The sequence below is a fragment of the Thamnophis elegans genome, chromosome 7 (assembly GCF_009769535.1).
Source record: "Thamnophis elegans isolate rThaEle1 chromosome 7, rThaEle1.pri, whole genome shotgun sequence".
Classification (NCBI taxonomy): domain Eukaryota; kingdom Metazoa; phylum Chordata; class Lepidosauria; order Squamata; family Colubridae; genus Thamnophis; species Thamnophis elegans.
The window spans coordinates 84,601,104-84,627,932 of NC_045547.1; the positions used below are offsets into that span (position 1 = coordinate 84,601,104).

General features: G+C 48.5%; 1 protein-coding gene across 1 annotated transcript; it reads right to left on the reverse strand.

Moving 5' to 3' along the window:
• Positions 1-355: 355 nt before the first annotated feature.
• DMTF1 (cyclin D binding myb like transcription factor 1) lies at positions 356-25,516 on the reverse strand. Its single transcript, XM_032220938.1, has 17 exons — positions 25,366-25,516; positions 19,875-19,991; positions 18,138-18,260; positions 17,195-17,289; positions 16,649-16,763; positions 15,851-15,927; positions 14,265-14,422; positions 13,077-13,109; positions 11,207-11,316; positions 10,795-11,023; positions 9,702-9,853; positions 8,359-8,574; positions 7,075-7,160; positions 5,462-5,620; positions 4,062-4,427; positions 2,488-2,635; positions 356-1,007 (listed from the first exon to the last, which is right to left on the reverse strand). Exons 2-17 carry the CDS (start codon positions 19,981-19,983, stop codon positions 898-900), a joined length of 2,286 nt encoding a protein of 761 aa, XP_032076829.1. The 5' UTR covers positions 19,984-19,991; positions 25,366-25,516; the 3' UTR covers positions 356-897.
• Between the last annotated feature and the right edge of the window lie 1,313 nt (positions 25,517-26,829).

Consider the following 26,829-nt stretch of genomic DNA (forward strand, 5'->3'; position numbering starts at 1 on the left):
TGTGTTAAGCTGGTTAATTTCCTCTTGTTCTCACGGCCGCTGACCCGCCACGTTGACTACAAATTTTGTCGTACGCGGACGAAGCTGCGGACCAAACGCAGATTTAACCTCGGAGGAAGCTTGATAATTACAGAAGTCAATACTGATTTGGATCGGTTTTAACCCCACAGCCTTTGTAAGTCGGGTTGCCTCGCCAAGTGGCCGCCGAATTTCAGCTTCGTGTTTTGGGGTGCGGAGCCTTTCCCGTGAAGACGGGACGTGTGGAGCCGCCGTCCCTCACCGAAGCTGGTTCCAATGGAACGTCTCATCCAAGCTGGCTTCCTTTGGGATTCTGCCGTTGATTTTTGAATCGACACCAGTTGCATTTAAAACGGACTCCTAAATTTATCACCGCTTGAGAGTCTCCGTGCTCCTCCACTCGGTTTTTTTTAGCTGTGGTAGTTTAAGAATTACGTCCAATCCTCCGGTGCGACATCCGTTGCCAGCAACAGATTCTTCACTTTCAAGGAAAATCTCGATCCGGCTTTTCGGCTGCTTGAACAGCCTTTGGAACCCCTCGTAAAATAAATCTTTTTCTCGTCACGTCCCTTCTTGCTCCCGCGGTGGTTACAACGCTGAAACTATAGTCTCCCCCCCCCCCGAAGCAGGAGGACCGGTGCGGATTCTAAACGGTGCCACCTCAATTCCAGGCGCTTGTTGACTGCTGGGTTAGTGGCCTGGAGCGTTGGATCTCCTCCCTGTCCATCCCAAGTCACCCTGAATGCAGGAACTTTGGCTGGAGACGGCGGTCTCCGCTTGAGATCAGGAGAGAGCCCCACGGTGCCTCTGGGTCACCCCGGCCAGGTTGACCCTCCTCCTTTGACCAACGCAGGAGATAACGGACCAGGGAGGTCCTCCTCAGTGGCAGCTGACCAAGTTCTCCATGCCCTTGGAGTCTTCGGAACTCGGGCTGTCCAAAGAAGAGCCGATGAGGTGAGAATTCTCTCCATGGTGTTGTAAGATGGGATCTAGGAAGAAGAAAGATAACAACAGGTTGTTACACAGGCGGTTTCCTCTTGTGCTGCCAAACTCACCAGTGGTAGGTTCCGGATCCCGCTGCGATGGGGCTGGGCATCCACCACGTGCGTTGGGCATGCATGCGCGCTCCAGATGCTTGGTGGAGGCTGCGCAGGCACCATACGCTGTGTGCGCGTGCACAAATGGCCCAATTGGGTCAAATACAGGTAAGGAACGTGGGTGGGCGGGCCCTCCAAAGCAGCATTCCGGTATGGTGCCTGCTGGGAGCAGCAAGCACCGGTACGCCTGTACCTGGGCGTACCGGCCAGAACCCACCACTGTAACACACACATGCGACCTAGAACATTTTTGAACGCCTCCTGCCTTCACCTAAAAGAGGCAAGGGAGGGGAGGGAACCAGGGCGGGGGGGGGGGGGAAATGCTGCTCGGAATAGAAAAACTCTTGAGCATCTTTGCCAGAAGCTGAAATGTCCTTGCAAGGTTCAAATGTTCCCCTTCACCAAAAGTTCAGTACAGGTAGTCCTCGACTTACGACGGTTCATTTAGTGAAGTCAAAGCAGCTCTGCAAAAGCGACTTAGGACCATTTCCCACACTTAACGACTGTTGTGCCATCCCCCCTGGGTCAACGTGATTTGCATTCCGGACAACTGGCTCGGCTTTGTGACGGTTGCCGTATCCCGGGGGTCGCGTGGATCCCCTTTGGCGACCTCCTCCTGACGAGCAGAGTCCACGGGGGAAACCAGGTTCGCTTAACGGCCCAGGTTACTCACTCAACGACCGCGCCGATTCGCTTAACAAACTTGGCAGCGAGAAAGGTCACAAAATGGGGCAAAATTCCCTGAACAAATTTCTTGCTTAGTGACAGAACCTCTGGCCCAGCGACAGTCCTAAGTCGAGAACTACCTGTAGTAGTTTCTATCCTGGCGGGCTTTGAAATACAGCCACAATCGCTCCATTCACGTGGAAATGCAGGGCTGGTTTTTCCTCTCTTCCTTTTTCCTTTTCCATCATAATTTGCACCAGTGAGGCTAAAAACCAACTTGGTTGTGTTTATTTTGTAGCACGGCAATAAAGACTGTACTATTTAGTGCAGTGTTTCTCAACCTTGTCAACTTGAAGATGTCCGGACTTCAACTCCCAGAATTCCCCAGCCAGCGAATGCTGGCTGGGGAATTCTGGGAGTTGAAGTCCGGACATCTTCAAGTTGACAAGGTTGAGAAACCCTGATTTAGTGCCCTTCAGAAGAGGAACCAGGTCTTAGCTACGATGCAGGCTTCCTCGGGAGTAGCAGCAAGCGCGGAAGCTCCCCGAGGGGCTGCGTTAACACCAGACAAGCAACGTTGCGGGCAAACTAGCAGGAGGAAGCTGCGGGTGGTGGGATGATCCCCCCCCTGGAGTCGTTTGTGAAAAAGGAGGAAGGCGGCCATGCAGAACGAGAAGGAAGCCCAGCCCAGGTTCAGGAGCCTCACCTGCCAAGGTGGTGAGAGGAAGCACAGATTCTCCGTCCTCCGTGTCATCGGACGCCTGGATGAAGCCTCGGGGCGAAGGGACGATGAGAACGGCTCCCTCCAGGGTGGACGGTGCCTCCTGCTCCTCGGCTGGGGGAGAACCCAGGTTCTGCACAACGACGAGCACAAAAGTCTTAACAGTGTGATGGCTATGAATAACTTCATCAGCCCCTGACTCCCCCAGCCCTGCCTTGTGTCCCCCAGGACACGTATCCATGGACAATAGAATAGAATAGCAGAGTTGGGAGGACCTTGGAGGTCTTCTAGTCCAACCCCCTTCCTAGGCAGGAAACCCTACACCACTTCAGACAAATGGCTCTCCAACATCTTCTTAAGGACTTCCAGTGTTGGGGCATTCACAACTTCTGAAGGGAAGTTGTTCCACTGATGAATTGTTCTAACTGTCAGGAAATTTCTCCTCAGTTCTAAGTTGCTTCTCTCCTTGATTAGTTTCCACCCATTGCTTCTTGTCCTGCCCTCAGGTGCCTTGGAGAATAGCTTGACTCCCTCTTCTTTGGGGCAGCCTCTAAGGTTTTGGAAGGCTGCTATCATGTCTCCCCTGGTCCTTCTTTTCATTAAACTAGACATTCCCAGTTCCTGCAACCGTTCTTCATATGTTTTAGCCTCCAGTCCCCTAATCCTCTTTGTTGCTCTTCTCTGCACTCTTTCCAGAGTCTCCACATCTTATTTACATCATGGCGACCAAAACTGGATGCCGTATTCCAAGTATGGTCTTACTAAGGCCTTATAAAGTGGTATTAACGCTTCCTGTAGTAGGGCTGCGTTGCTATTCTCCTTCTCATCTTTGCTAATGACTTCTCCTATTGAGATCTTTATGATTTATCGCTTCTTGTTTGTATGGTAGGATTTACGATTTTTGACTTATCTCTTTACTGCTTGTACATACGCGGAGAGTGTCTACACCAGAGACAAATTCCTTGCGTTTCCACTCAGGCTTGGCCAGATAAAGAATTCTATAAAAGCTAAAGATTCACCTCGCCCATATGTGCTAGTCGTTCCTGACTCTAGGGGGCGGTGCTCATCTCCGTTCTAAGCTGAAGAGCCAGCACTGTCCGAAGATGTCTCCATAGGCGTGACTCAACACTGAAGGCGCATGGAACGCTGTTCCTTTCCCACCAAAGGTGGTTCCTATTTTTCTACTTGCATTTTTTACGTCCTGGCGAACTGCTAGGTTGGCAGAAGCCGGGACAAGCAACGGGAGCTCCCTCCGTTACGCGGCACGAGGGATTCGAAGTGCCGAACTGCCAACCTTTCTGATCGACAAGCTCAGCGTCCCAGCCACAGCCTCCCTTGTAAAGAATTCTATAAAGAACTCTTGTTGGTAGGAGGGCAGAGAAGCCTTTTGAAGAGCATGGGGGGAGATCAACTCGTCAAGGAACCAGACGAGAATCCTTTGATTTTCTCCCTTTTCTAAGACTTCATTTCACATTTCTGCCACATTGGGAGAGCCGTGGCTTCAGGCCACGTAAACCTCCATTCAGAAGGTCGACGAGGTTTTTTTTTCCCTTCCTTACCTCGGAAACGTAAGTGCCGGCCAAATCCGATGGACAATTATCTTCTCGCTTGAGGTCCGAATTCAGAATGTCGACCGCGGCTCCTCCCAGGAGCTCCGGGCTGCCTCGGCTGCCGAACTTGGGGGAACTGACGGCGGTGAAAGCGGAGGGCTCTTCCCCCCCCGGGAGTTTGGAGGGGCGGGTGTCCTCCGTTTCCAGGGAGGTGGGCGTGCCCGCCAAATCGACAGGCTGCATGTCCGAATGGGCACCCAGTTCCGCCTGGCTGGCGGGCGCAGAAATGTCTTCGGCTGCCACGGTGCGGATGATGACGCTCGGCGCGTGGCACTGCACGGTGACGTTCTCCGTCGCGTTCAGCAGGTGTTCAGGCTGCGGGAAAGGGCCACACAAGGGCGGGTTGACATTTGGCAAAGAACACCGCCCGTTTATCCTCTTTGGGAAGGCGGAGGGTGGCTGCTCAGTGGCAGGCAGTTATTTTTTTAAAAAAAAGCAAGACAAAGCGGGAATATTTGCAGAGGAAACTGGAACTCAGCCCCATCCCCTCTCTCTCCTCTTTGCTCATCCAAAGGAAGAGAATCCCCCCCCGTCCCCAAGGAGGGAAATGGAAAGCAGGCCAACCAGCTTCCCTGCCTTCTGGGTTCGGAGCGCCCCCTTCAGCTGAAGCTCGTCTTGGGGAACCCACACCCCTCCAGTACATGCGTTGTCATACATGTGCGCCTACTTACCTTCCATGAACGGCACGCACAAACGTGAAAAGTCAAAACGCACACAGCAATATTCCTGCATGTCTGACTCTGCGACCTCAACCACCACAGCACACCAGCCCCCCCTCCCTCTGCCCCCTCCCCCCCAGGGTTGCCCAGATCCACGTTCGTTGCTTCGATGACCCTACATCTCCTCCTCCGCCCTCCCTCTTTCCCAACATCAAACTAAGATTCACTTAACAACCACCGTGCCACCGACTTAACAATTGCAGTGATTCACAACAATGGTGGCAAGAAGGGGCATGAAATGGGGCAAAACTCCCTTGATAAAATGTCTCGCTTAACCACGGAAATGTTGGACTCCATGTTTGTAAGTCAAGGACCATCTGTACCAGTGGTGAAATCCACATTTTTTAAACTACCGGTTCTGTGGGGCGTGGCAGGGAAAGGATACTGCAAAATCCCCATTCCCCCCTAATCAACTGGGACTCGGGAGGCAGAGAATAGGTTGGGGCGTGGCCAGCCAGAGGTGGTATTTACCGGTTCTCCAGAACCTCCTGGATTTCACCCCTAATCTGTACTGATCAAGTAAGCCAGCAGCTTAACGATCTCGCCAGCCAGAGCTCCAAAGGGCCCCCCCCGCGTCACGCCAACCTCCTCCCCACAACCCCCCGGCGGTCTTCCTCTTCTGATACGTACGGACAAGGCGTGGACTATGATCTGGTCTGGAGAGGCCGGGGCCGCGGCGGCTGTCAGGGTGACGGTGGGGCTGGCAGTCAGGGTGAGAGGCAGGCCCTGGCTGGAACTGGTCTGGAGTAAGTAGGTGCCTGGGGTCCCAGTTGGCTGCAGGTGGAAAGACTGCGAAGGGGGGGGTGGGGGTGGGGAGAAGGGCAAGAGAAGAAGTCAGGGGCTTCATGGCTGTCTCAACGGAGCTCCTTCCCGGGGGGACATCCAAGAGAAGAAACGGAGAAGAAGTTCTAAAAACTCAACTGGAAGAAGGCAAAGGAGGTGTTTCTACTATCTTCTATTTGGGGGTCGTTGTAGTTGAGGACTCTGGGAGGACGGATTCTTTGGTTTTAAAAAAGTTTTTTATTTTTCCCTTTCAAATTCATTCATAGACACACATTCTTATAATTGTTGTCTGTTCATCGTTAGTCCCTACAATCATTTTTACACACACATATATAATACAGTTTGGATCACTTTCTTGCCACCCCATTTCTCCACCTTATTTTGCAACAACCTTCCTCCTTCTCCTCAACCTTCCTTCTCTGCCTTCTTCTTTCCTCCTTTCTTCTTCCCCTCTTTCCCCCCTCCTCCTCCTTACCCTCCCTCCTAATTCCCCTCCCTTACTTCCTCTGCTTTACCCTTTCTTCCTTCCCCCCCTCTTCTTCTCCTCCTCCTCCCTTCTCTTTTCTCCTTACCCTCTCTCCAACTCTTAATTCCCCTCCCTTACTTCCTCTGCTTTACCGTTTCTTCCTTTCCCTCATCCTTCCTCCTTTCTTCTTCTTCTCCTCCTCCCTTCTCTTTTCTCCTCCTTACCCTCTCTCCAACTCTTAATTCCCCTCCCTTACTTCCTCTGCTTTACCCTTTCTTCCTTTCCCTCATCCTTCCTCCTTTCTTCTTCTTCTTCTCCTCCTCCTACCTTCTCCTCTTTTCTCCTCTTTACCCTCCCTCCTCTTAATTCCCCTCCCTTACTTCCTCTGCTTTACCCTTTCTTCCTTTCCCTCATCCTCCTTCCTCCTTTCTTCTCCTCCTCCTCCCTTCTACTCCTTACCCTCCCTCCTCTTAATTCCCCTCCCTTACTTCCTCTGCTTTACCCTTTCTTCCTTTCCCTCCTCATCCTTCCTCTTCTCCGTTGTTGCCCTTGCTTATTTTCTTTCTCTGATGGGTTCTCGGGGTGGCATTTCCAGCAATCCCAACTTTATCCTTTCATACAAATAGTTTTCTCTGTTTGCATTTTTATTTCCAATATTAGTTCCACTTATGTCATTTTTCCGCTTGCATATTTACATTTTAAATATTTTCTTATTTCCCCTCAAAGGGGGAGGACTCTGAGAGGATCAGAATGGGAGATGCTGATGTTAGACACGCCTTCTGCTTTTCACTGGAGCAGGGGGTCTCCAACCTCGGTCCCTTTAAGACTTGCAGACTTCAACTCCCAGAATTCCCCAGCCATCTGGGAATTGAAGTCCGCAAGTCTTAAAGGGGCCGAGGTTGGAGACCCCCTGCAATAGAGCTTTCGATCTCTCGGTTAGAAGCCTTTGAACCGCCGAAAGATGTCATCCAAGTTCAATTCCGTTAATACTTACCGGCAAAATCTCAAAAGTCTGCAACGTCCCGCTGTTTAGTGTTATAGTTTCGGAGTCGATAGAAGCCGCCGGGGAATCGGCAGAAGCTGCACAACGGGAAAGAAAAGAAAACAGGACCAAAGATTCAAATACGTTCTGAGCGTATTAATTGCGAGAGAATGTGAAAACAGGACATGCACCCAGGGGGGGTCAAGGCAGAAATAAGGAAGTTTGCATATTAAGAAGCGACCCTGGTGAAAGTTTGGGAGACTTTAAACGGCCTCTGGGAAGACCCCCGCCACAAATTGCTCCCTGGGATGGATTTTGTTAGCTTCAGAATAGGAATTAAACTGCAGCCCATCTTAAGACGGGTCGGCAACCTTACACACTCAAAGAGCCATTTGGACCCGTTTCCCACAGAAAACGCCGGGAGCCACAAAAACTTTCCCGCGACTTTCCTGAGCGGCTACAAAACCAGCATACGGAGTTGAATTAAACATTCTGTTTTCTTCTGAAAGTTTTCTTGGATTTATCCATGATTAGCCTACCAGGGATCAAAAAGCTCAATAAATAAGGTATCACACATTGGCGATTATGACGCACATTTTGAGCGACAGGGAGCCGCAACAGAGGGATGGAAGAGCCATACGAGCACCGCCCCCTAGAGTCAGGAACGACCAGCACATCTGTGCAAGGGAGCCTTCAAGGCCAAAACCTCTGTAAAGCCATGCTCCGCTCCGAGTACATTTCGTGTTTTTGCAATCTTGGCAAATACGGAATATTATGAATATTGGCAACAGTGCCACATGGAAAAGTATTTTAAAGAAGGAACAAACATTTGCCAGGATCGTGAGTGACACTGATTCAAATCTTCTTCTCTCAGTCTTGGCAATTCCAGAAAGATTCTGGAAAGTGGAAATTTTGAGTAGTTCGAAGAACTGGCAAAAGAATCTGGCTGGCCCCAGAGTGCAATGGGAATGGGGATATGGCAGCATCCTTCCCCTGCCACGCCCACAGAACCAGTAGTAAAACAAAAATTGAATTTCCCCATTGCCCTTGTCCGAAGGGAGCCCCCTCACCCTAACCCCTCGCTGGCTCTCGTTAATTCGCAATGAGATGAAAGCAATGATGCTCGTCCAGCTTGTCACATCATCGGGGTCAGTGCCATGCAAGGCAAACCAGCCATGTTTCTCCCCTGTAAACGCTGCTGGTTGCCCCCCGTCCCGCACGGGAGCCCCTTAACTGGAGAAGCAGCAACAGGATCTGTGTCGAGAGAGAGAGAGAGAGCTTTGGCGAGCGACTCACAGAGGTGGGTGATCTGCAGAGGGATCTGTAGGGCTGCCACGGAAGCAGGAGAGCAGACGGACGTTTCCTCCAAACGGGTCATGCGGATCTGGACGTGTTGGACCCCGGAACCAGGGTGGGAATTTGGCAGCCCGGGTAAAGATTTAGCGTCTGGGAGTTGGTGAGTGGGGGCATTTTTCTGGCTTTCGTGCAGTTGCCTCAGGCCTTTGATGAGAACTGGAACGGAAAAAAAAAAAGCCAATTCCAAGGTTGCTGGACAATGAAACCGAAGTCAACATTTGCAATTAAAAAAACAGCAGGTACCAAGAACAATTAGGCCTACATTACATCCACATCCAAGCAAATTGGAGCGAGTAAGATCCTAGTCTGACTCTGAATCCCTCCCTTAAGCCACCTGCTCAGTTATTTCGGCATTTCCAAACCTCAACAACTTTTGAGACGAGCGGATTTCATCTCCCAGAATCCCCCAGCCGGCCTTAGTTGCCAAGGTTGGGAAGGGTTCATTATTTTAACTCCAGTCTCTTCAAGTTACCAAAGGGAAACGTGACATTTATCTCCCAGGCTGGGATCTGGCAACTTTTCCAAATTTTCCAAATCTTGATTCAAGTTCCAAAATGTTGTTTTGAGTTTGAAATTAGACGGTTTTTTTTGTGGGAGGAGAGAAAGGTTGGGCTCCGATCCCTCAACCAAGTGGGACACACAACTCCGTGCGGATTTTGATGGGAGAATTTAAAAACGGGGATAGATTCCGAAGAGGAACTGGCTGAGTGAGAAGGAGGAGGTGTCAAGCGGGGACATAGTCTTGAATTCTTACACAGGCACAAAAGATTAGATTAGATTAGATTACTTTATTTGTATGCCGCCCTTTTCCCTGGGGGGACTCAGGGCGGCTCACAATTCAAGGGGAGGGAAGGACAAACAAGTTACAAACATGAAGACAATACATCGTTAAAAAGCGCAACAGTCATACTATTCGAGTGGGGTTGAAGTCTTTAGCCCCAGGCCTGTCGGGACAGCCAGGTTTTAAGGGCTTTGCGGAAGGCCTGGAGGGTGGTGAGGGTCTGAATCTCCACGGGGAGCTCGTTCCAAAGGGTCGGAGCAGCCACAGAGAAGGCTCTCCTCCGGGTAGTTGCCAGTCGACATTGACCGGCTGATGGAATTTGGAGGAGGCAAAATCTAACCCCATTTGAATGCCATTGAGCCTGATCTAGTGCAGGCCCAGGTGCAGACGGTGAGGGGGGGGGGGGGGTCCTGTAAAACAGGCACACAAAACAATAAAATACGAGCTGAACTGAAGTCTTCGGTCCGAGAGGAAGCCAGGAATTAGGCCTAGGTGACTTTACCGGGAAATGACACCTCTTTGTGGTTCGCGATCTGCCTCTTGATGGTCCACCATTTGCTCCGGAGCCACTGGGGGGAGCGGACGCTGCTCCATCCTTCCGCCAGCAAATCCCAGTTGATGCCATTCTCATCCGCGACTTCTAGCTCTGCTATTCTGACAGGAGAAAGAAATGGTTCCTTTTACAAATGTGAGCCTTTGGGGATGCTTTTTTTTAATTTTAATTTTTATTTGTGATGACCCGGGGAACAACACAGAGATAACATAGGGAGCTGGCAGTTCAAACCGTCCCTTTGTTGCTCCAAATGTCCCCAGCGCCAAGCCTGCGGAGCAATAAATCCAGCAGGAGCAAATCAACGAGTTCAGGAAGCAAAGGATGCAGGTAATTAGTCCGAGGACTCTTGGGAAGTTCAAACGTCCGGCACTCAACACTTCAGGAACTCAGTGTTTGTTCCCAACAAATGCCCCTCCCCACACCGTCCCCTTAAGCCTCACTCCCCAGGTGTGCTTTGAGAAGAGGGGCGGGGCGTTCTTCTCCCAAGTAGCCTCCCGAGTAGCCCGGGTTTTCTCAGTCTGCGCCGTTCTCGCCTTCTCCCCACTCTCCGTGCTCTTGGATCAGGAGAGGGTGGTCCTTGCTCCTCGCCAGAGCTCTGTCTCTCATGTTCATCCTGCCCATTCCTCCCTGTCTACAAACTCTCCCAATCCTGAAAGGCCCTGCCCTTCCCCATTTTCCTCCAATGAAGCTGGCTTTAGCTGGGAACAGCTAAAGAACGAGTCGACTTGGGAGTAAGGCCACAGGTGGACGAGGAACGGCCCCTCCCAGAGGACATAAAAGAGGGGGGAAAAGGGGAGTGGAGTTTGCAGGAGACAATGAGGTCATTCCTGCATTCTTGCCAAGTATTGCGGCGACTGAACGATATCGGCCTGGCCACTCTCCAGAGCCTGAGAAAGGTCGGTAATTGGGAACGATCTTGAAAGACTGTGGAAGAGGAAAAGCTTTGCTGGTATTCACTGTCAATGAAATAAAAGGGGTTTATGGGGAGGGGGCTTCGTGCTGCTGGGTCAGGCCAGCCCTTCCCAAGCCCAGCGGTGCAAACCTGAGGATGAGGTTGATTTCGTCTTCCTTGGTCCACTCGGTTCCTCCGCTCTGCTTCCAGTTGAGGTAGTTGAGCCATTTGGAGCGGCACTGCTTCTCCGACCGGGTTCCCACCCGCTCGGCCACCGCGGCCCAGGAGACCCCTTGCGTGACGATGTCCCCGGGCTCCGTGCTGGTCATTTCGTGGACCACTTCAGCCAGCCTCCTCTCCTCTTTCTCCGTCCATTTCCCTGAATTGGAAACAACCGCAATGAAAGCAATAGCAGTCGCACTTAAGACTCATATACCACTTCACAGCCCTAAGCCAGTGGTTCCCAAACTTGGCAATTTTAAGACTTGTGGACTTCAACTCCCAGAATTCTCCAGCCAGCTCTGCAGAGCTTCCCTGGCAGGGGTTTTCATGACCACCGTACCTGTGTTACAGGTGTCCTTCATCAGCCGGCATCGGTCTTTTACGGAGGAGGCGCTCCGTCCGAGAGCCGCTCCGATCGTCGCCCAGTCATTGCCGTGCTTGATCCTTAATCTAAGGGGGGAGGAAGGGGGGGAGGGATTCATTTTTGCCCATCAGGACTGGGAAGATCAGCTGCTTCTGACTCGGCTCCTCAAACACTACAAAAACCCTCTGAAGTGAACTCAAAATATCCCGTTCTTAGGAGTGCCGGCAGCCCTGGCAAAACGTTTCTCTCTCACTGTGTGCTAACAACTCCCTCCGGCAGGGAGATGAATAGTTGCCTGCCACATCTATTCATCTCCACCTCCAGCCTTTCGTCCCCAGAACTAGCAGTGGTGGCTCCTCCGTCCCAAGGACCGGCCCATAGATTTCCACTGCTCTCCTCTGCCTTCTGCACATCAGACACTCAGGGATCTTCCTTCCCAAGGACCGGCCCATAGATTTCCACTGGCTCTCCTCTCCTCTGCCTTCTACACATCTGTGTGTCAGGCACTGGGCCCAGCTCTTCCTCCTCTTCCTCCTCCAGACCTGGGGGCTGTTGAGTCTCCATCTGAAGGTTGAGGGAGGGCCCAGGCTCTGTCTCTCTCTGAAAGCTCCATTCCCCCCCCCCCCCGGAGCTCTCAGGTTGCCTTGGTGCTGGCCCTGATTCCCACGCCTCCCCCTCCTCCTCCGGCTGCTGTTGCACGGTGGGCTAATGTAGGCGGATGGCAATAGCAGCGAAGAAGGCCAGATAACCATTCCAAAATATAAATGCGGTTTGGTACAGTTCAGTAGAGTTTAATGCCTCTGTGTGGGAAGTTGAGATAGGAGCGGCTTCCCCATCCATTTGGGGTGGTTCTTCCGGTATTCCTCCCAGGGGGCTGAAGGGATGAGGGAACCCCATGGAGGCAAGTTGGGAGGGAGGTGAAATGGGATGCCAGGAGGGGGGGGGGAGCGCTAAGGCTTCGACTGAGCCACAGTAATCAGCTGCTTCCAGGGGATCCTGGCAACGTCCTTCTTTTTCCCTTTTGAGCAATTGTTGGTATTGTGGTATTTTTTTTTTAGATATATAAGTGTGGTGGCTGGTCACTGAATTCTTGGCATGTCCTAAAGCAGCTTTTTTTTTTTTTTTTGCATTTACTCAGCCAAGTCAAGACCTCCACAGTTCCTTCCAACTGTGTTATTGTGTTATTCTGCATGACACAGTGTGTCAGTCCTGCAGCCTTCTTTTCTTTTGGGTCTCTCGCCTGCCACACTTTTTACTATTCTGCTATGCCTTTTCTATGGTGGGAGAATGTGAGGGGGGATTGTAGGGAGTTAGATGCTATGTAGCCATAACAACATTCTTCCTAGAAAGCCAAAGTCATCCTTTGTCTCTGCACCTCTGCACCTGACCGGAAGTGGATGGGTGGAAGTTGCCAGCGTGGCAGTGGAAAATTGGACCATGGGATGGACTTGTGGGTGAGGGGGCAAGATCTTCAACTTCACAACTGGGGTGGGGAAAAGCAGGAAGCCTTCAGATTCGGGTTTCCCCAGATGTGCCAACTCAATACATTGCAACTTTGAGCAATGTCCAATTGGATTGGACTCAGATTTACTTTTGGATGCTATTTGGAACCCGGACATTGAGCACAGAATTAACGAAGCCTTTCTAACCGAGCTTTTTGGCCCAAAGGAAGCCGAAAGGCCTCCCCTGCAGGGAGGGGTTTTACGGGACCATTTAATCCACACAATCCATTTTGATGACGTCCCTTCTCTCCCTTGAGTGTAAATGCAGGAGCCTTGACTTGTCCATCTAAGATTCTAGAATGGGGTATGAACAACTGGCAACATGCGGTTGAAATAAAACTTACTCTTTGAGTTTTTCAATCTCTTCGGGGGTATACCTGTTAAAACATGGAAACGGCATATTGAGTGAAGATGTAAAAATAGACCTTCAGTATACAAATCCGTCTTGGGGCTGAGGAGACTTTGGGAGAAAAGGGAAGTCACGAGCTCTCTTGTCCTTCGCTATCTTGCCTGCAATTTCCTAGTTTCCCATTGTCAGGAATCGTGATTTTAATGAGGATCAATAGCAATAGCAATAGCAGTTAGACTTATATACCGCTTCACAGGGCTTTCAGCCCTCTCTAAGTGGTTTACAGAGTCAGCATATTGCCCCCAACAACAATCGGGGTCCTCATTTTACCCACCTCGGAAGGATGGAAGGCTGAGTCAACCTTGAGCCGGTGAGATTAGAACCGCTGAACTGCAGAACTGCAGTCAGCTGAAGTAGCCTGCAGTGCTGCATTTAACCACTGCGCCACCTCGGCTCAATCAGCAGGAAAGGAAGCTGTGTAATGGTCTCATAATTGCCACTATAGCTAACTAACTAAACTAAACTAAACTAGCTAACTAAAGTAGGAATCATCACTGCCTTGAGGTCATTCGAGCCGTATCCCAAAGGGGCTTTTTCAGGAGGCAACGGGACTTTCTTAAGTTTTCTTTTGAAGGCCCTTCGCTTCTCGTCCAAGAAGCTTCCTCGGCTCTGACTGGATGGTGTGGAAGGGAAGGATTGATGATACTCCTGGCAGGTGGTCATTTGCAAACTTGGAGGTTTGTCCTCGGGGGGGTCACCTCAGTGGTGCATATTTGCAAACCTCCCAAGTGGCCTCAACGACCCTCTCAAAGGATGCAAAGGACCAGCTGTCTGAATGGAGCATAAATCATTCTGTTCCTTGCCTTCCAGTCGGAGCTGAAGAAGCTTCTTGGAGGAGAAGAAAAAGATCTTCAGAGAAAACGAGAGAAAGTCCAGTTGCTTCTTGAGAAAAGCACCTTTGGGACAACCATGACTTAATTTTCTGGCCAGTCCCTTCATTATGACGTTCTAACACAGCGTTTCTCAACCTTGTCAACTTGAAGATGTCTGGACTTCAACTCCCAGAGTTCCCCAGCCAGCGAACGCTGTTCTAACATTTTAAGCCTGCACGCCACTCTTCCGCCTGGGGCTGTACCCAACTCACAATCCTCCCCTCTGGGTCAAACCTCAGGAAGGTTCCTACTTGCCAACGTGGTTTCGGTCGTCGTACATGCGAAGGACACGTCTATAAACGGCAAAGAGGGGCCGGTTCAAACCCCAGGCGATGGTCCTGTAGAAATCTTTCCTCTCATCTTTGGACATCTCAAAAATGATCTCGGTGGCATCTTTGATCCCACGGGCCTGGTCGTATGGAAAGGACAATTTCAGTTTTCCCCCCCTCCCTTGACACAAAAAATAAAAAACTGATTTTGCTTCTCCTTTCTTTTTTTCTGGCAGCCCCCCCAAAATCAGGAGGTCAATTCACACGCTAAGCCACTCTGAGCCACTTCCTGTTGACAAACGGCAGGGCAGAAAAAATAAGCCAGGATTTGATTTTGCAGGTTTTTAGAGGGCAGCTGAACAAAATCAAATCTTATATACTATTGCTGGGTTATTACAAGGCTTGTAATAATTAACAGGTTTAATGGGAGGCTATACAGAGATGGCAGCGATGTTTTGTTTTTTTTCCTTTTGAAAAATAACCAGCAACCAGGAAAAGGTGCAAAATTCATTTCCCTTGAAATCAACATGGAAGAGATGACCTCTTATTTCTAATGGGTTTTAAAATCAAAACAAGGATGTTTGAATCCGTAATGTTTGTGTGTGTGCGTGTGTGTATATTGCATTTGTGCTGATAAATAAATAAATAAATAAATAAATAAATAAATAAATAAATAAATAAATAAATAAATAAATAAATAAATGGAGACTAGTATAGATCTATTTCAAGCTATTTAGCTCTCATCAGCTAGCCATACCCTTACTGGGATTTGATGCTAGCTGATGAGAGCTAAATAGCTTGAAATAGATCTATACTAGTCTCCCTTTATTTATTTATCTATCTATCTATCTATCTATCTATCTATCTATCTATCTATCTATCTATCTATCAGCACAAATGCAACACAAATGTAACAAAAGGCAACAGTAAAAATATTGGGTTTCTGTCGTGATGGTCTCTTGTGACGAGCCGATAGACAGAGAAAGGAAGCAGTCTGCTTCCTCCCATATTTGGGCATACCAGGGGTTGTGACACTAAATACATACATACATACATACATACATACATAAAATGAAATCTATTATAAACAAATCCAGCTGAAATGTTCTTTATAGGTCTCTCTCTCTCTCTATGGGAGGCAGGCCGATGCTTTCACTTTTAAGAAAAGGCTGAATCCGTGTCAGTCGGGGTCAAGCGGAGATTCAGGATGTCCCAATTTAAGATTCGTTGGCTTCATGCCAACTATTGAGTCTTTAAGGCTCTGAGAAGGTCAGACAGCCCCACTTTAAACAAAAGCGCCATTCATCATCTGGCTGAATGGGTAAGAAGAGAGCCTGCATGCTGCTCAACCAGATTTACTGCTTCATGAGCTCCTGCAAACTCAGGGGAAGAGCCTGGTCTCTTCAGGTATGGAGCGAAAGGGACTTATTAGTACCCGGAAAGGAGTTTTTTCCTGGAAACGGGGAGGTTACAAGAGAGATGGAAAAGCTCTTATGGAATCCCACTGATGGAAAGACTGAAGAGACCAACGTCTGAAACTAGGACGCGTATTGAGAGCAAACACGAACCTTCAGATAGCGCTCAATGTTGCTCATCAAAATCTGAATTTCTTCCTTCGACCACATGCCCTGCTTCCACTTATGACCTTGAAAATAGAGAAGAAGCCATCACACACGGACACCCTTCGAGCACTTCAACTTACGGGGGAACAACTGGCACAGAGAAGCCGAGAAGGGTTTTCTTAGATCTGCTTCTAATCCAGCAGATGAATTTTAAGTAATCGTTCATAACCACTTCAGCATTATTAATTTTTAGTTTAAGCTGACAGAGAATGGCAATTATTGGGTGGCTTAAAACACAGTAAATGAGATAATTAAATCACAGTATCGTGTTTTTTTTTCAACGTTTTCCCGAGTCATGCAAAGTGGTTTTATATCTGAGCACCCAATTCAGCAATCTCTTATATTTTCAAACACGCAACAAATTTAATACCGTATGGACAAATTCAACGCCAAATTTAATGTTGGCTTTAAGCACTGATAAATCAATGCCTCAAACTGGAAATGAAAAGTTTCTATTAATCCTAGAGAAGAAAAAAATGTAAAGGCCAGAATAGCAGAGAACCCAATAAAATGCAAGCTCTAATAATTTAGCCGTACACTAAAAAATAAATAAATATAGATATTCATTAGCTCCCATTGCAAAAATAAAAAAAAGAGCTAGCATGTTGTCCTCAAGTTCTTTGAATAAAACAGGTGGATTCCTCTCAAAACAACGTCCTACTTTTCCGTCATGCAGCCAATGCTCCCAGGCCTCCCTCCGCCCAGAGACGCTGCCCCCCCCGCCAATAGAAAACGCCAACTTGCCTTTGTTTGTGAGACAGTCCTTGTCCTCTTTGGTTGTGAACCAGGCCTGACTGACAGCCGAGACTTCTTCGTTGGCTAGAGAAGAGATTTCGTCCAGCTGCTCGTTCTGAAGGATCTGGGAGGGGGAAAGGGGAGAGGAGACCCTTTAAATCAGGGCTCCTCTGACTTCAACAACCTCCAGAAAGGGGGGACCAGCTGTGGGCTTCACATTCTGTTAGCACCGGTTCACTCCCCCCGCGTACCCGCTCACTTCGGCCTTCCGTGTATGCGCTGGGTTCATGCGGGCGGCTTCTGCACATGCGCCCGGGCTAAAAAAATGTGCCCAAATGGGACGGTACAGAGCCGGAGCAGGTCGGCAGGCCCGCCCACGATTTCCACACCAGTTTGGGCGATCCGGTGCGAACTGTCTGAATCCCAACTCTCCGGCCCTCAGAATATAAACAACCCCTTTCTTTGATAAAGCAAGACTCTCTTTTATGTCTTCAAGTCCCACCAGAGCCACGGGGGCCCAAGATTGCACGGGGAGACCCCGTCCAGGAGACTGACCTGAATCTGAGTGACCGTTCCTTCGTTCACCTCATGGTCAGCTACTTCTGTGGTGGCTGTCATGGTCACCTCAAAGCTCTGGTCGCTTTCTGACACTGGAAAGCAGATCAAGGGTTAAGCGTTGTGTGTAGTGGGATTGCGGCCCATATTCCCTCTCACCTGTGCACAGCAGAGACCCCACCCCATCCTCGGTAGGAGAGCAGGTGGTCGGTCAGCTGCCTCCCCTGGCTATTCCTCTCTTGCCACCTGCTTTCTTTAGAGCCAGCCTGGTCTAGAGGTGAAGGCGCCTGGCTAGAAACCAGGAGACGGGGAGTTCTAGGCCCACTTTAGCCATGGAAGCCAGCTGGGTGATCTTGGGCCAGACCCACTCCCTCAGCCCAACCTACCTCACAGGGCTGTTGTTGTTCTTTTGGGGATGTTTGCTGCCTTGAGGTGCTTGCGAAAATAATAAAAGTGATATATAAATGAATGAATGAATGAATGAATGAATAAATGAGTGGATGGATGAAAGTGGATGGATAGATGATTGGAATGGATAAATGAGTGGATGGATGAAAGTGGATGGATAGATGAATGGAATGGATAAATGAATGAATGGATAAATGAGTGGATGGATGAAAGTGGATGGATAGATGATTGGAATGGATAAATGAATGGAGTGGATGGATGAAAGTGGATGGATAGATGATTGGAATGGATAAATGAATGGAGTGGATGGATGAAAGTGGATGGATAAATGTAGATGGATGGATGGATGGGTGAATAAATGAATGTTTACAAACTGGGATATGGAATAGTGGATCTCTTGACCAGCCAAACCAAAATCCGCTTGCCCCCCATTTCCACAGACCCTCTTCCTGCCCTGCCCCCCAATGTGGTCTCCCTTTAGCAGCCCCCTCCCTTCCTCAAGCGGCACCTGCAGACCCTTCAGGAGAGCCCTTACTTGGAAGCGCCACGACTGAGATGCAGGGCGGGTGTCCTTCGATGCTCTCGTCATCTTCCGAGGACAGGCAAAGCCTTTTATGGGGAGGCTCACTGCCGTCTTCCGAGTCTACTTCGTCTGCCTCTAAACGCCCACGGAGAGAAGGAGGAGGAGGAGAGCCATCAGGCCCAGAAGGGAAGCCATTCTGACATTACCTCTTGCTCAACCGCCTACTGCAGGTCATGGAAAGACCCCGCCTGACACTCAACTGGAAATCCCAGGGAGAAATGGAGTCATTGAAAAAATCCCAGTTTTGTTCCCGTGCCTGAAAAATATTCACATTTTTAGCTCTTGGTCCAAGGGGCAATCGCCATTATTTCCCCCTTGTTATGACCCTTTCTTTCAGAGTGGAGTCGGGGCGACTGAGTGGAGCTGAGCATTTGCTGGCCGGATGCCCTTCCTGACGCCTACATAGAGTTCACAGCATATATTTCTCTTTGGCCCAGAAAGACAACTATCTGCCGCTACCTAGGATCGTACTCTCAACCTTCCGAGTTGGAGGGGAGTGTCTTCAACTCTAGACCACTGTGCCCTTCACGCCCCCACCCCTTTTGCAGTCCCCGGAGGCTAAGCAGCTAGCATTTAGTGGTGTGCTTCTTCACTTATAAGAAAATAATAATTAAAAGATGCATTTAATGGAGAAAAAGTTCATAAAGTTTGATTTGCTCTCTGGTGCCATCCCGTGTGCCCTCTAAAGAATGAATGGCCTAATTTCCTTTTTCTTTTAAAGCGCAACTTCCAGTCCTAATACTTTGCCCATAATATCATTAAAATGAATTTTCTTTCATCCAATTTTCACGCGCATTAAAATCTCATGGCTTAAAAGAGTCGTTCGCTGCAATAATCAAACCCTTATAAGGGACCGTTAGTTGTTTTAACGTTTCGGTTTGCCCAATTCCAAGGGAAGTCATTGAACCCTTTGTGCAAGTGTTGGGCAATTAATGACAATCGCAATTGATCTGGCCTCATCCTCCCACATCCAATTCCAGCCTCAAGCAACTTGAGTGTAAGGGGCAAAACTCCTTCTGGAGACCCAAGGAAAATTGTTCTTAGAGGGAAATGGCCAGGATGGGTCAGGGCTGGCCCCTTCCTCCTGCCTCAACACGATGGATCAGAGCTGAAAGGCACTGGAGAGCTGCCAGCCCAGGTTCAAGACCCAAACACTGTGTGATGGAGTGAGCTCCTGTTCCTTGCTCCAGCTCCTCTCTATCTAGCAATTGGAACGCAAGCAAATGCGAGTAGATCAATAGGTGCCACTTTGGTGGAAAGGTAAGAGTGTTTTGTGCGCCATGCTGTCCACGTGACCACGGACATTATCTTTGGGCAAGGCTGACCCTCTTGGGCAAGAAACAGAGATGGGCACAGTGCCAGAATTGGACACCGACCGGCCAGGGAAAGCTTCCTTCACCCCCCTTTTTAAACCATTCTTCAGCAGTGTGAGCATGGCCTATTTTGAGGGCTGGGATGGGTGAAATGAGTGTCTTGAGGAAATGCAAGTCTTATCCATTGCAAACCTTAATTTTTTTTTTTTAAAGGACGTTCCTGAAATTCCTCCAGGAAACTAAAATTCCCAGGGACCCTGAAAACTGTCTCCCCCAAACGGGCCGTGCAATGAAGCCCAATATCTTGGTCTGAGGAGGGATTGCAGTTTGAAACAATGTGGAGGGAGCCTGCAGTCAAAGAACAGGGGTTCTATACCATCCTGAGGGCAGTGAAGAATGAGGTTTCCTTGAGGGTCTTGGGTCAGAGTCACGGAATTCACGGTTTCCACTGTCACTGTGTCAGATTCTTCTTCAACTGTGGTCATAATCAACTCTACAAGAGAACAATCACAGGTAAGTCACGTGGCCGTTATTTACCCACACAGGAGACTATCTGAAGGTCAGGGTTGAACTGCGTGGCGGTTTTCCTCTTGCGGGCATTTCATTATCCAAAATAGTCATCTAGCACTGATGATGTTACCCAGTTCAGATAATGAATCGTCTGCAAGGAAATAACCAAGCTCAGAGGGCACCAAGAACCTGGTTGTCACTTACTTTGAACCTACAACCTGCTTCTTTAGCTCAGAATCAAAGAGGCCCTCAGTACTTCGTGAAAGGCAAGTAAAAAACAGGCGTGTTATCGACCTAGGCAGAAAACATCTTCTCCTCGTGGGGTTCACGGGTGGCCTTTTATTTCTTGCACCTTCTCATTCATAACTTCAAAAACAAACCCTTTGAGAGGAGGATTACCAAGAAGAAACCCACCGTCTCCAAGGAAGAGAAAGTTGAGGGACAGACTCAGAGAAATGCAAGGGTTGGTTAAGATTTGGGGGGACATCTGGTTCACCATCCCAATGCTACAGCATCCACAAGAGAAGGCTGTCCCATCTCTGTTGAAGCGTCTACAGGGGGAAGAAAGTTCATCGGTTCCTGAGGCAGTTCAGGTCCCTCCTGGCCATCTCTGACCATCTTGAAGCCGAGTCATGGCAGCTGGACTTCTTGTCTTGTGAAACGCTTCGCAGCTGGTCCAAGGAGCTCCTTGATTCTGAGGAAGTGGGTTATAGATGTCCCCCATTCCTTATGCTGCTCTTTCGTCAGGAAGATCAAGACCACTTCACAGGCTCACACATGAGGACCCACCAAGGAAAACGGATTAAGGAGCTGGAAGGCTTACATCCCAATGATGGTCTTACCTAAGTAGACTCTCCAGATTTGGGGAGAAATGAAATCTCCCTGGGGGAGATATATATATATGGGGTACTCCTCACCAACGTCTTCCATCGACCTTCAAGGTGGTTTTCCTGATGTCCAACCGATCTCAATGTTCTCGCGATGTTCTTCTGGTCTTCTCTTCAGGAGCCACCTCCAACAGCTCTCTTCCCTCCTCTCCTACATTCAGATACTGGAAAATGGCTCCTGGGTTGCCCCACCCGTCTTACAACTTTTGATTCTTATCACTCAAATCAAAGGCTTTGTCATTCATCCAGCAGGGATTCCTCTTGTGGGTTGATGCCCACTGTTGATGCTTCGCCAAGTTGAGGTCCTCGAGAATCTTGATAAATGTGGTCCGAGGCCTTTTGTTAGTTTTGCTATTCTCCCTGTGAGGTAGTCCAGACCAGAAGCACCATAAGGAGCACAAGTCTACCTTTATTATAAGGTTACATTAACGGACTCTTGCAAGACTGAAAGTCTCTCTCCCCTTTTACTCTCCTTTTACTCTTCAGAAATCTAAGGAAGGGCCCCTTCCAACATGCTTCTCCTTCTGTGACCGGAGAAATCTTTTACACGCTGGTTATCCAGACGGTGAGTCTTCCACGTTCATCCCCACATGCCATGACGCCAGCTTTGTGACATCTGCAAATTTGTTGCGTTCTTGAGGTGGCTAAGCGCGGACGGATGTGTGCGTGTGCAACTGAGAAACAGCAAATGTGAACAGGAGAGTTTTACTCGGTCACTGTGTTTTCCAAAGAACCTGTTGTGCCTGGACCTTGCATTGGAAGTGATTTTTGTGTCTCCCTTCCTTTCCTGGATATTGACCTGCATTGTGTGCCTGTGTTAGACACACCTATCTGGAACACCCAGCAAAGGGTGGTGGTGGGGGGAAGACTTACAAGATCCATGTGCCTCAACAGGTGAAGAGAGTGTGAATGCGTTGCCATGAGCCTCCGCACACACAGAATTTTTAATTTAGCCCTTTCATGAAACAAAAAACGGAAACCTCACAGAGATGCGATTAATGTGCGTCTTCTCAAAGCTCTCAGATGCCGGGCCCTGGTGATGCCTTGCTCAGCAGGTTGGACAAAAATGAGAGCAGGCCAGTGAGGGAATAATTTTATCGGGGGTGAAGAAGGAGGTCTACAAACAGCACAACCCCACCAGGTGCGTCTTCCTGAAGAAGAGGACGGGAGGACCCTGGCAACACATCGGTTTCAGTGCTCGGCTGGAAAAACAACAACTGGGAGGAAGATATTCGGGAGAGGGAAAAGGGCCTCCGTGCCAAGATGCTCAACATCACAAGCCTGTGCTATGACGCATGGCAACGCCTGCGCTGCTGCCATCTGAGGAAGACGCCCAAAACTTAGGGCAGGAGGAGGGAATGAGCACCCTGGGACTCCCATTAGGTGCTGCACCTGATGATTCTTGATGAATGTATCTTGTCTTTTTATGCACACTGAGAGCATCTGCCCCAAAGACAAATTCCTTGAAAGTATCTCTCCCCTTTTACTCTCCAGAAAGCTAAGGAAGGGCCCCTTCCAACATGCGTCCCATGCTTCTTCTCCGGAGAAATCTTTTACACGCTAGTTATCCAGACGATGAGTCTTCCATGTTCATCCCCACATGCTATGGCTTTGTGACATCTGCAAATTTGTTGCGTTCTTGAGGTGGCTAAGCATCTGCCCCAAAGACAAATTCCTTGTGTGTCTAACCACACTTGGCCAATAAAGAATTCTACTTTCCTCTATTCTATTCTGTTCCATTCTATTTACATTCTATTCTGCCTTCTATGCCATTCTATTTATATTCTATTCTATTCAGAATTCTCCTATTAGATGAGATGAAATTCGGAGGAAAAATTTACAAGAATGATAGAAAGATTTTATAGTACCCAGCCAGCCAAAGTTCTGATGAATGGAGATGTAATAGAAAAGATTGAAATAAAAAAAGGAGTCAGACAGGGATGCCCCCTCTCCCCTCTGCTATTTATACTGACCTTGGAAACTTTATTAAATGAAATTCGGAATGACCAAGGAATAAAAGGTTTAAGACTTAAAAATGAAGAATATAAAGTCCAAGCCTATGCCGATGACTTAGTATTTGCCTTAGAGGACCCATTAGAATCTAGTTTGGAACTAATTCAAAAATTAGTAGAATATGGTGAAGAGGCAGGACTAAAGATTAATAAGGACAAAACAAAAATGATAACTAAGAATATGACAGAATTCTCCTATTTATATTCTGGTCTGCATTCTATTCTATTCTGGGACCACATGAGCCTGGGATACTGCAACCGTCGTAAATAGGAGTCCGTTGCCAAGGGTCTAAATTCTGACCATGAGGATTCTACGGGAATGGTGGTGTGAAGAATGGTCATGTCACTTTTGCAACTGCCGTTGAAACTTTGAACGGTCCCTAAGTGAACTGTTGTAAGTCGAGAACTGCCTGCATATCACTACATGGAGTTCTGATCATGAGATTTCTTTTCATTGTCCTGCTTTCCTCGTTGAGTTTCCGTTTGACCAGAGGTCAGTTCCAGACGGTTTGGTCTCTGACTACCATGTTCGTTGCAATCGACATATTTAAATGTAATAGAAGATTTAAAAAAAAAATAGTCCTCTCCATAAATCTGTTTCCAGAGCCCACAAAAATCTGTTGCAGCTGATGGCACCTTTGAAATCCAGCAGGGAGCCCTCTTTTGATCAGCAAAGTTGATCTATCTGAGAACTGAAATGGATTTTGAAACACTATTGTGTATTCTGTGCAGGTGTAAAGTTAAAGAACAGTTTTTGAAAATACAGTGGAAGAAAAGAGACATTTTGAAATATAGTTTTTTATTTGTCAAAGCATTAAATAAGATTACATACTTTATGTAAGCATACCAACTGAAAAGATGGAGGCACTTTATTTCAGAGTATTTAGTGGTAAATTATCCATTAATCTACTTTTTGTTTTACAATCTCCTGGTTTGGTTGTCAATTGTTCTCTTCCGAAGATCCCAATATTGTTTATGAAACAGAAAAATCCTACACAAGAACACCCAGCAACCACAATAATGCAAAACCTCTCAGCATGAATGTTAAAACAATCAAATTCAGGGAAGGATTTGTTTTATGTTAAAATAACACTGACATAACTAGGCTAATGGTTACTTATACTAGAAAAGTAAATGATATTGGAACATCTTTTAGTCTCAAAGCACAACCTTCAATAATTCTGTACCCCAAGATTTTGCAATAGCAGGAAAATTTATATAGCGTATGGGAGAGAGAGAGAGAAAGAGAAGCGGGAGAAAGAGAAGGAAAGAAGGAAGGAAGGAAGTAAGATAGACAGATAGATAGATGTGGGAAGAATATGAGACAGTTCATTTGCTGTAGTGCAGGTATGGTTTGTAAAATTACCATTTTGCATTTTATGCACTGAAGACAAATTCCTTGGGTGTCCAAACACACGAGGCCAAGAGAGAATTCTATTTCCATTTCCCATACACAGGTGTACACACACAAACAGCTTTTATACATCATAATACCCAAAACAACTTATTAGATTTGTGACCCTCCTAACTCCCAGTGGCTTTGAACCTGGGCTATATGACATACTAGGCAGACTTCTTAGCCATGAGGCCACAGGCTCTTATCCGTTTATCAGCGAAGCCAGGGTGAAAGGTATCTATTAGATGTTTACAACCCCTGGTAAGCCCCAATTATGGGAGGAAGCTAACTGCTTCCATCATCTGTCAATCGGCTCGTCACAAGAGTCCATCACGACAGAAACCCAATATTTTTTACTGTTGCCTTTGTTATATTTGTGTTTTTGTGTTTTTGTGTTTTTTTAATTTGTGCTGATAAATAAATAAAGGGAGACTAGTATAGATCTATACTAGTCTCCCTTTATTTATTTATCAGCACAAATTTAAAAAAACAAACACATACATACATATATATATATATACATATATATACATATACATATATATATATATATATATATATATATATATATATATATATATATATATGCATATGCATACATACATGCACACACACATATATTTCTCAAATATACATACACACATACATAGATGCATGCTCACACACACATACACACATACATATATGTATACATACATGCACATACACACATGCGCGCGCACAAACATGTACACACACACAGAGACGCCCTCAGAGGACCATCCCTGCTGAGGTTCTCTAGTGAGGGCCATGAAACGTTTGCAAGGAAAGAAGGAGGCCCAGAGACCCCCCACCCCCAAGGACCCTCCCTCCCTCCCTCGGGGGCCCCTTTTGAGAAGCCCCCCCCCCCCTCCAGACGCCCCCCGGGGGAGAGAAGCCAGGGAGGGAGGGGGTGTGTGCTTGTGGGGGGGGGGATCTCCCTGTCTCCATCTCCCTGCCCCCCCCCTCCCCGTCAAAGCTTCCCCCCTCGGGGGAAGCCGCCCCCCCCGCCCCCCCGCCCGATGGTCTCTTCCAGGGACTTACTTCCTGTTTTGGGTCCGGGCACTTGAGAGGCCAGGATGGAGGCTCCGAAATGCCAGGATGGAGGAGGCGACGCCCGCCCGCCTCCCTCCCTCCAAAGCGGCGGCAGAGGCAGCGGCGGAGGCGGAGGCGGAGGCGGCACCAGCGGCGCAGGCCCAGGCGGCGGAGGGCCCAGGCGGCGGAAGGGGCGGCGCCGGAGGAGCGGGCACAGAGATCCCCGGGCGGAGCGGGCCGGAAGCCACTTCCCCCTCGCGCCTCTTCTCCCTCTCCCCATCCTCTCCCTCCGCTCCCCTCGTCTGCTCCAATGGCCGCCTTCCTCCTCTCTATCCCCCCTCCCCTTTGAAAGCCCTCCTTTCCTTTCCTTTCTTCTTCCTGGCAGAGGAGAGGGGGGGGGGAGTGGAGGAATGGGGTCATGGGGGGCTTCTTCCACCCCCAAAAGGGATTTCAACCTGGCTCTCTTCCCACCCTCCTTGTTTAAAGACCTCCCCTCTGGACTCTATGGCAGTGTTTCTCAACCTTGGCAACTTGAAGATGTCTGGACTTCAACTCCCAGAATTCCCCAGCCAGCGAATGCTGGCTGGGGAATTCTGGGAGTTGAAGTCCAGGCATCTTCAAGTTGCCAAGGTTGAGAAACACTGCTCTATGGTCTGGTCTGCGCTTGGACGGGAGGCCACAAGGAGATCCCAGTTGGAAAAGAAACATCCTGGAAGAAGGCGGTGGAGAGTCTCTTCTGCATAGAGGCCCATGCCTGGGAGCTTTGCAAATTTCCCCTATCTGTGAATGTCTGATCAGATGGCTAAATTGAGAATAATAACAGTACTACTAATCATAATAACAATAACAGTTGAGAACCAATAAGAATTGAGAAGGCAGCAACGGACAGAAAGTGCCGTCTATGCAAAGAAGCTGAGGAAAGAGGGGACCGCCTGGTAAAGCTGCTGGAAGAAGATCACCCAAACCGACTACAAGCAGCGGCGCCACAAAGGAGCAACAAGGGCGCATTGGAGGATCTGCAGGAAATGCCATTTGCCTCCAAACAAGAACTGGTGGGAATCCCAAAACAGAGAAAGTCCTGGAAAAGGAAGAAGTTAAAATGCTTTGGGTACCTGAGAGACTGTGAAACATCCAGCCCCACGGAAACTGTGAATGTTGTGTTGTTGTTTTTAAAGTGTTGTCTTTGTCTAGTTATTTCCCCTTCCCTTGTCTATTGTGAGCTGCCCGGAGTCCTTCAGGAGTGAGCGGCATACAAGACAAATAAATACAATACAATACAATACTTTGGGTCTTCAGGATGCCCAGACAGACAGGCACCTGCCACAACTTCACAGTCGTCGATAAGAAAGACTTAAAAAGCCTGGACAGAGGAGGTGGCAGAGGAGAAGAGAAAGAACTGGAGAAGAGAACAGGAAAATACAAAGACCTGCGAAGAGGAAGAGAACGGCTGTAGCAAAGGCCAGCGAGGGGAGG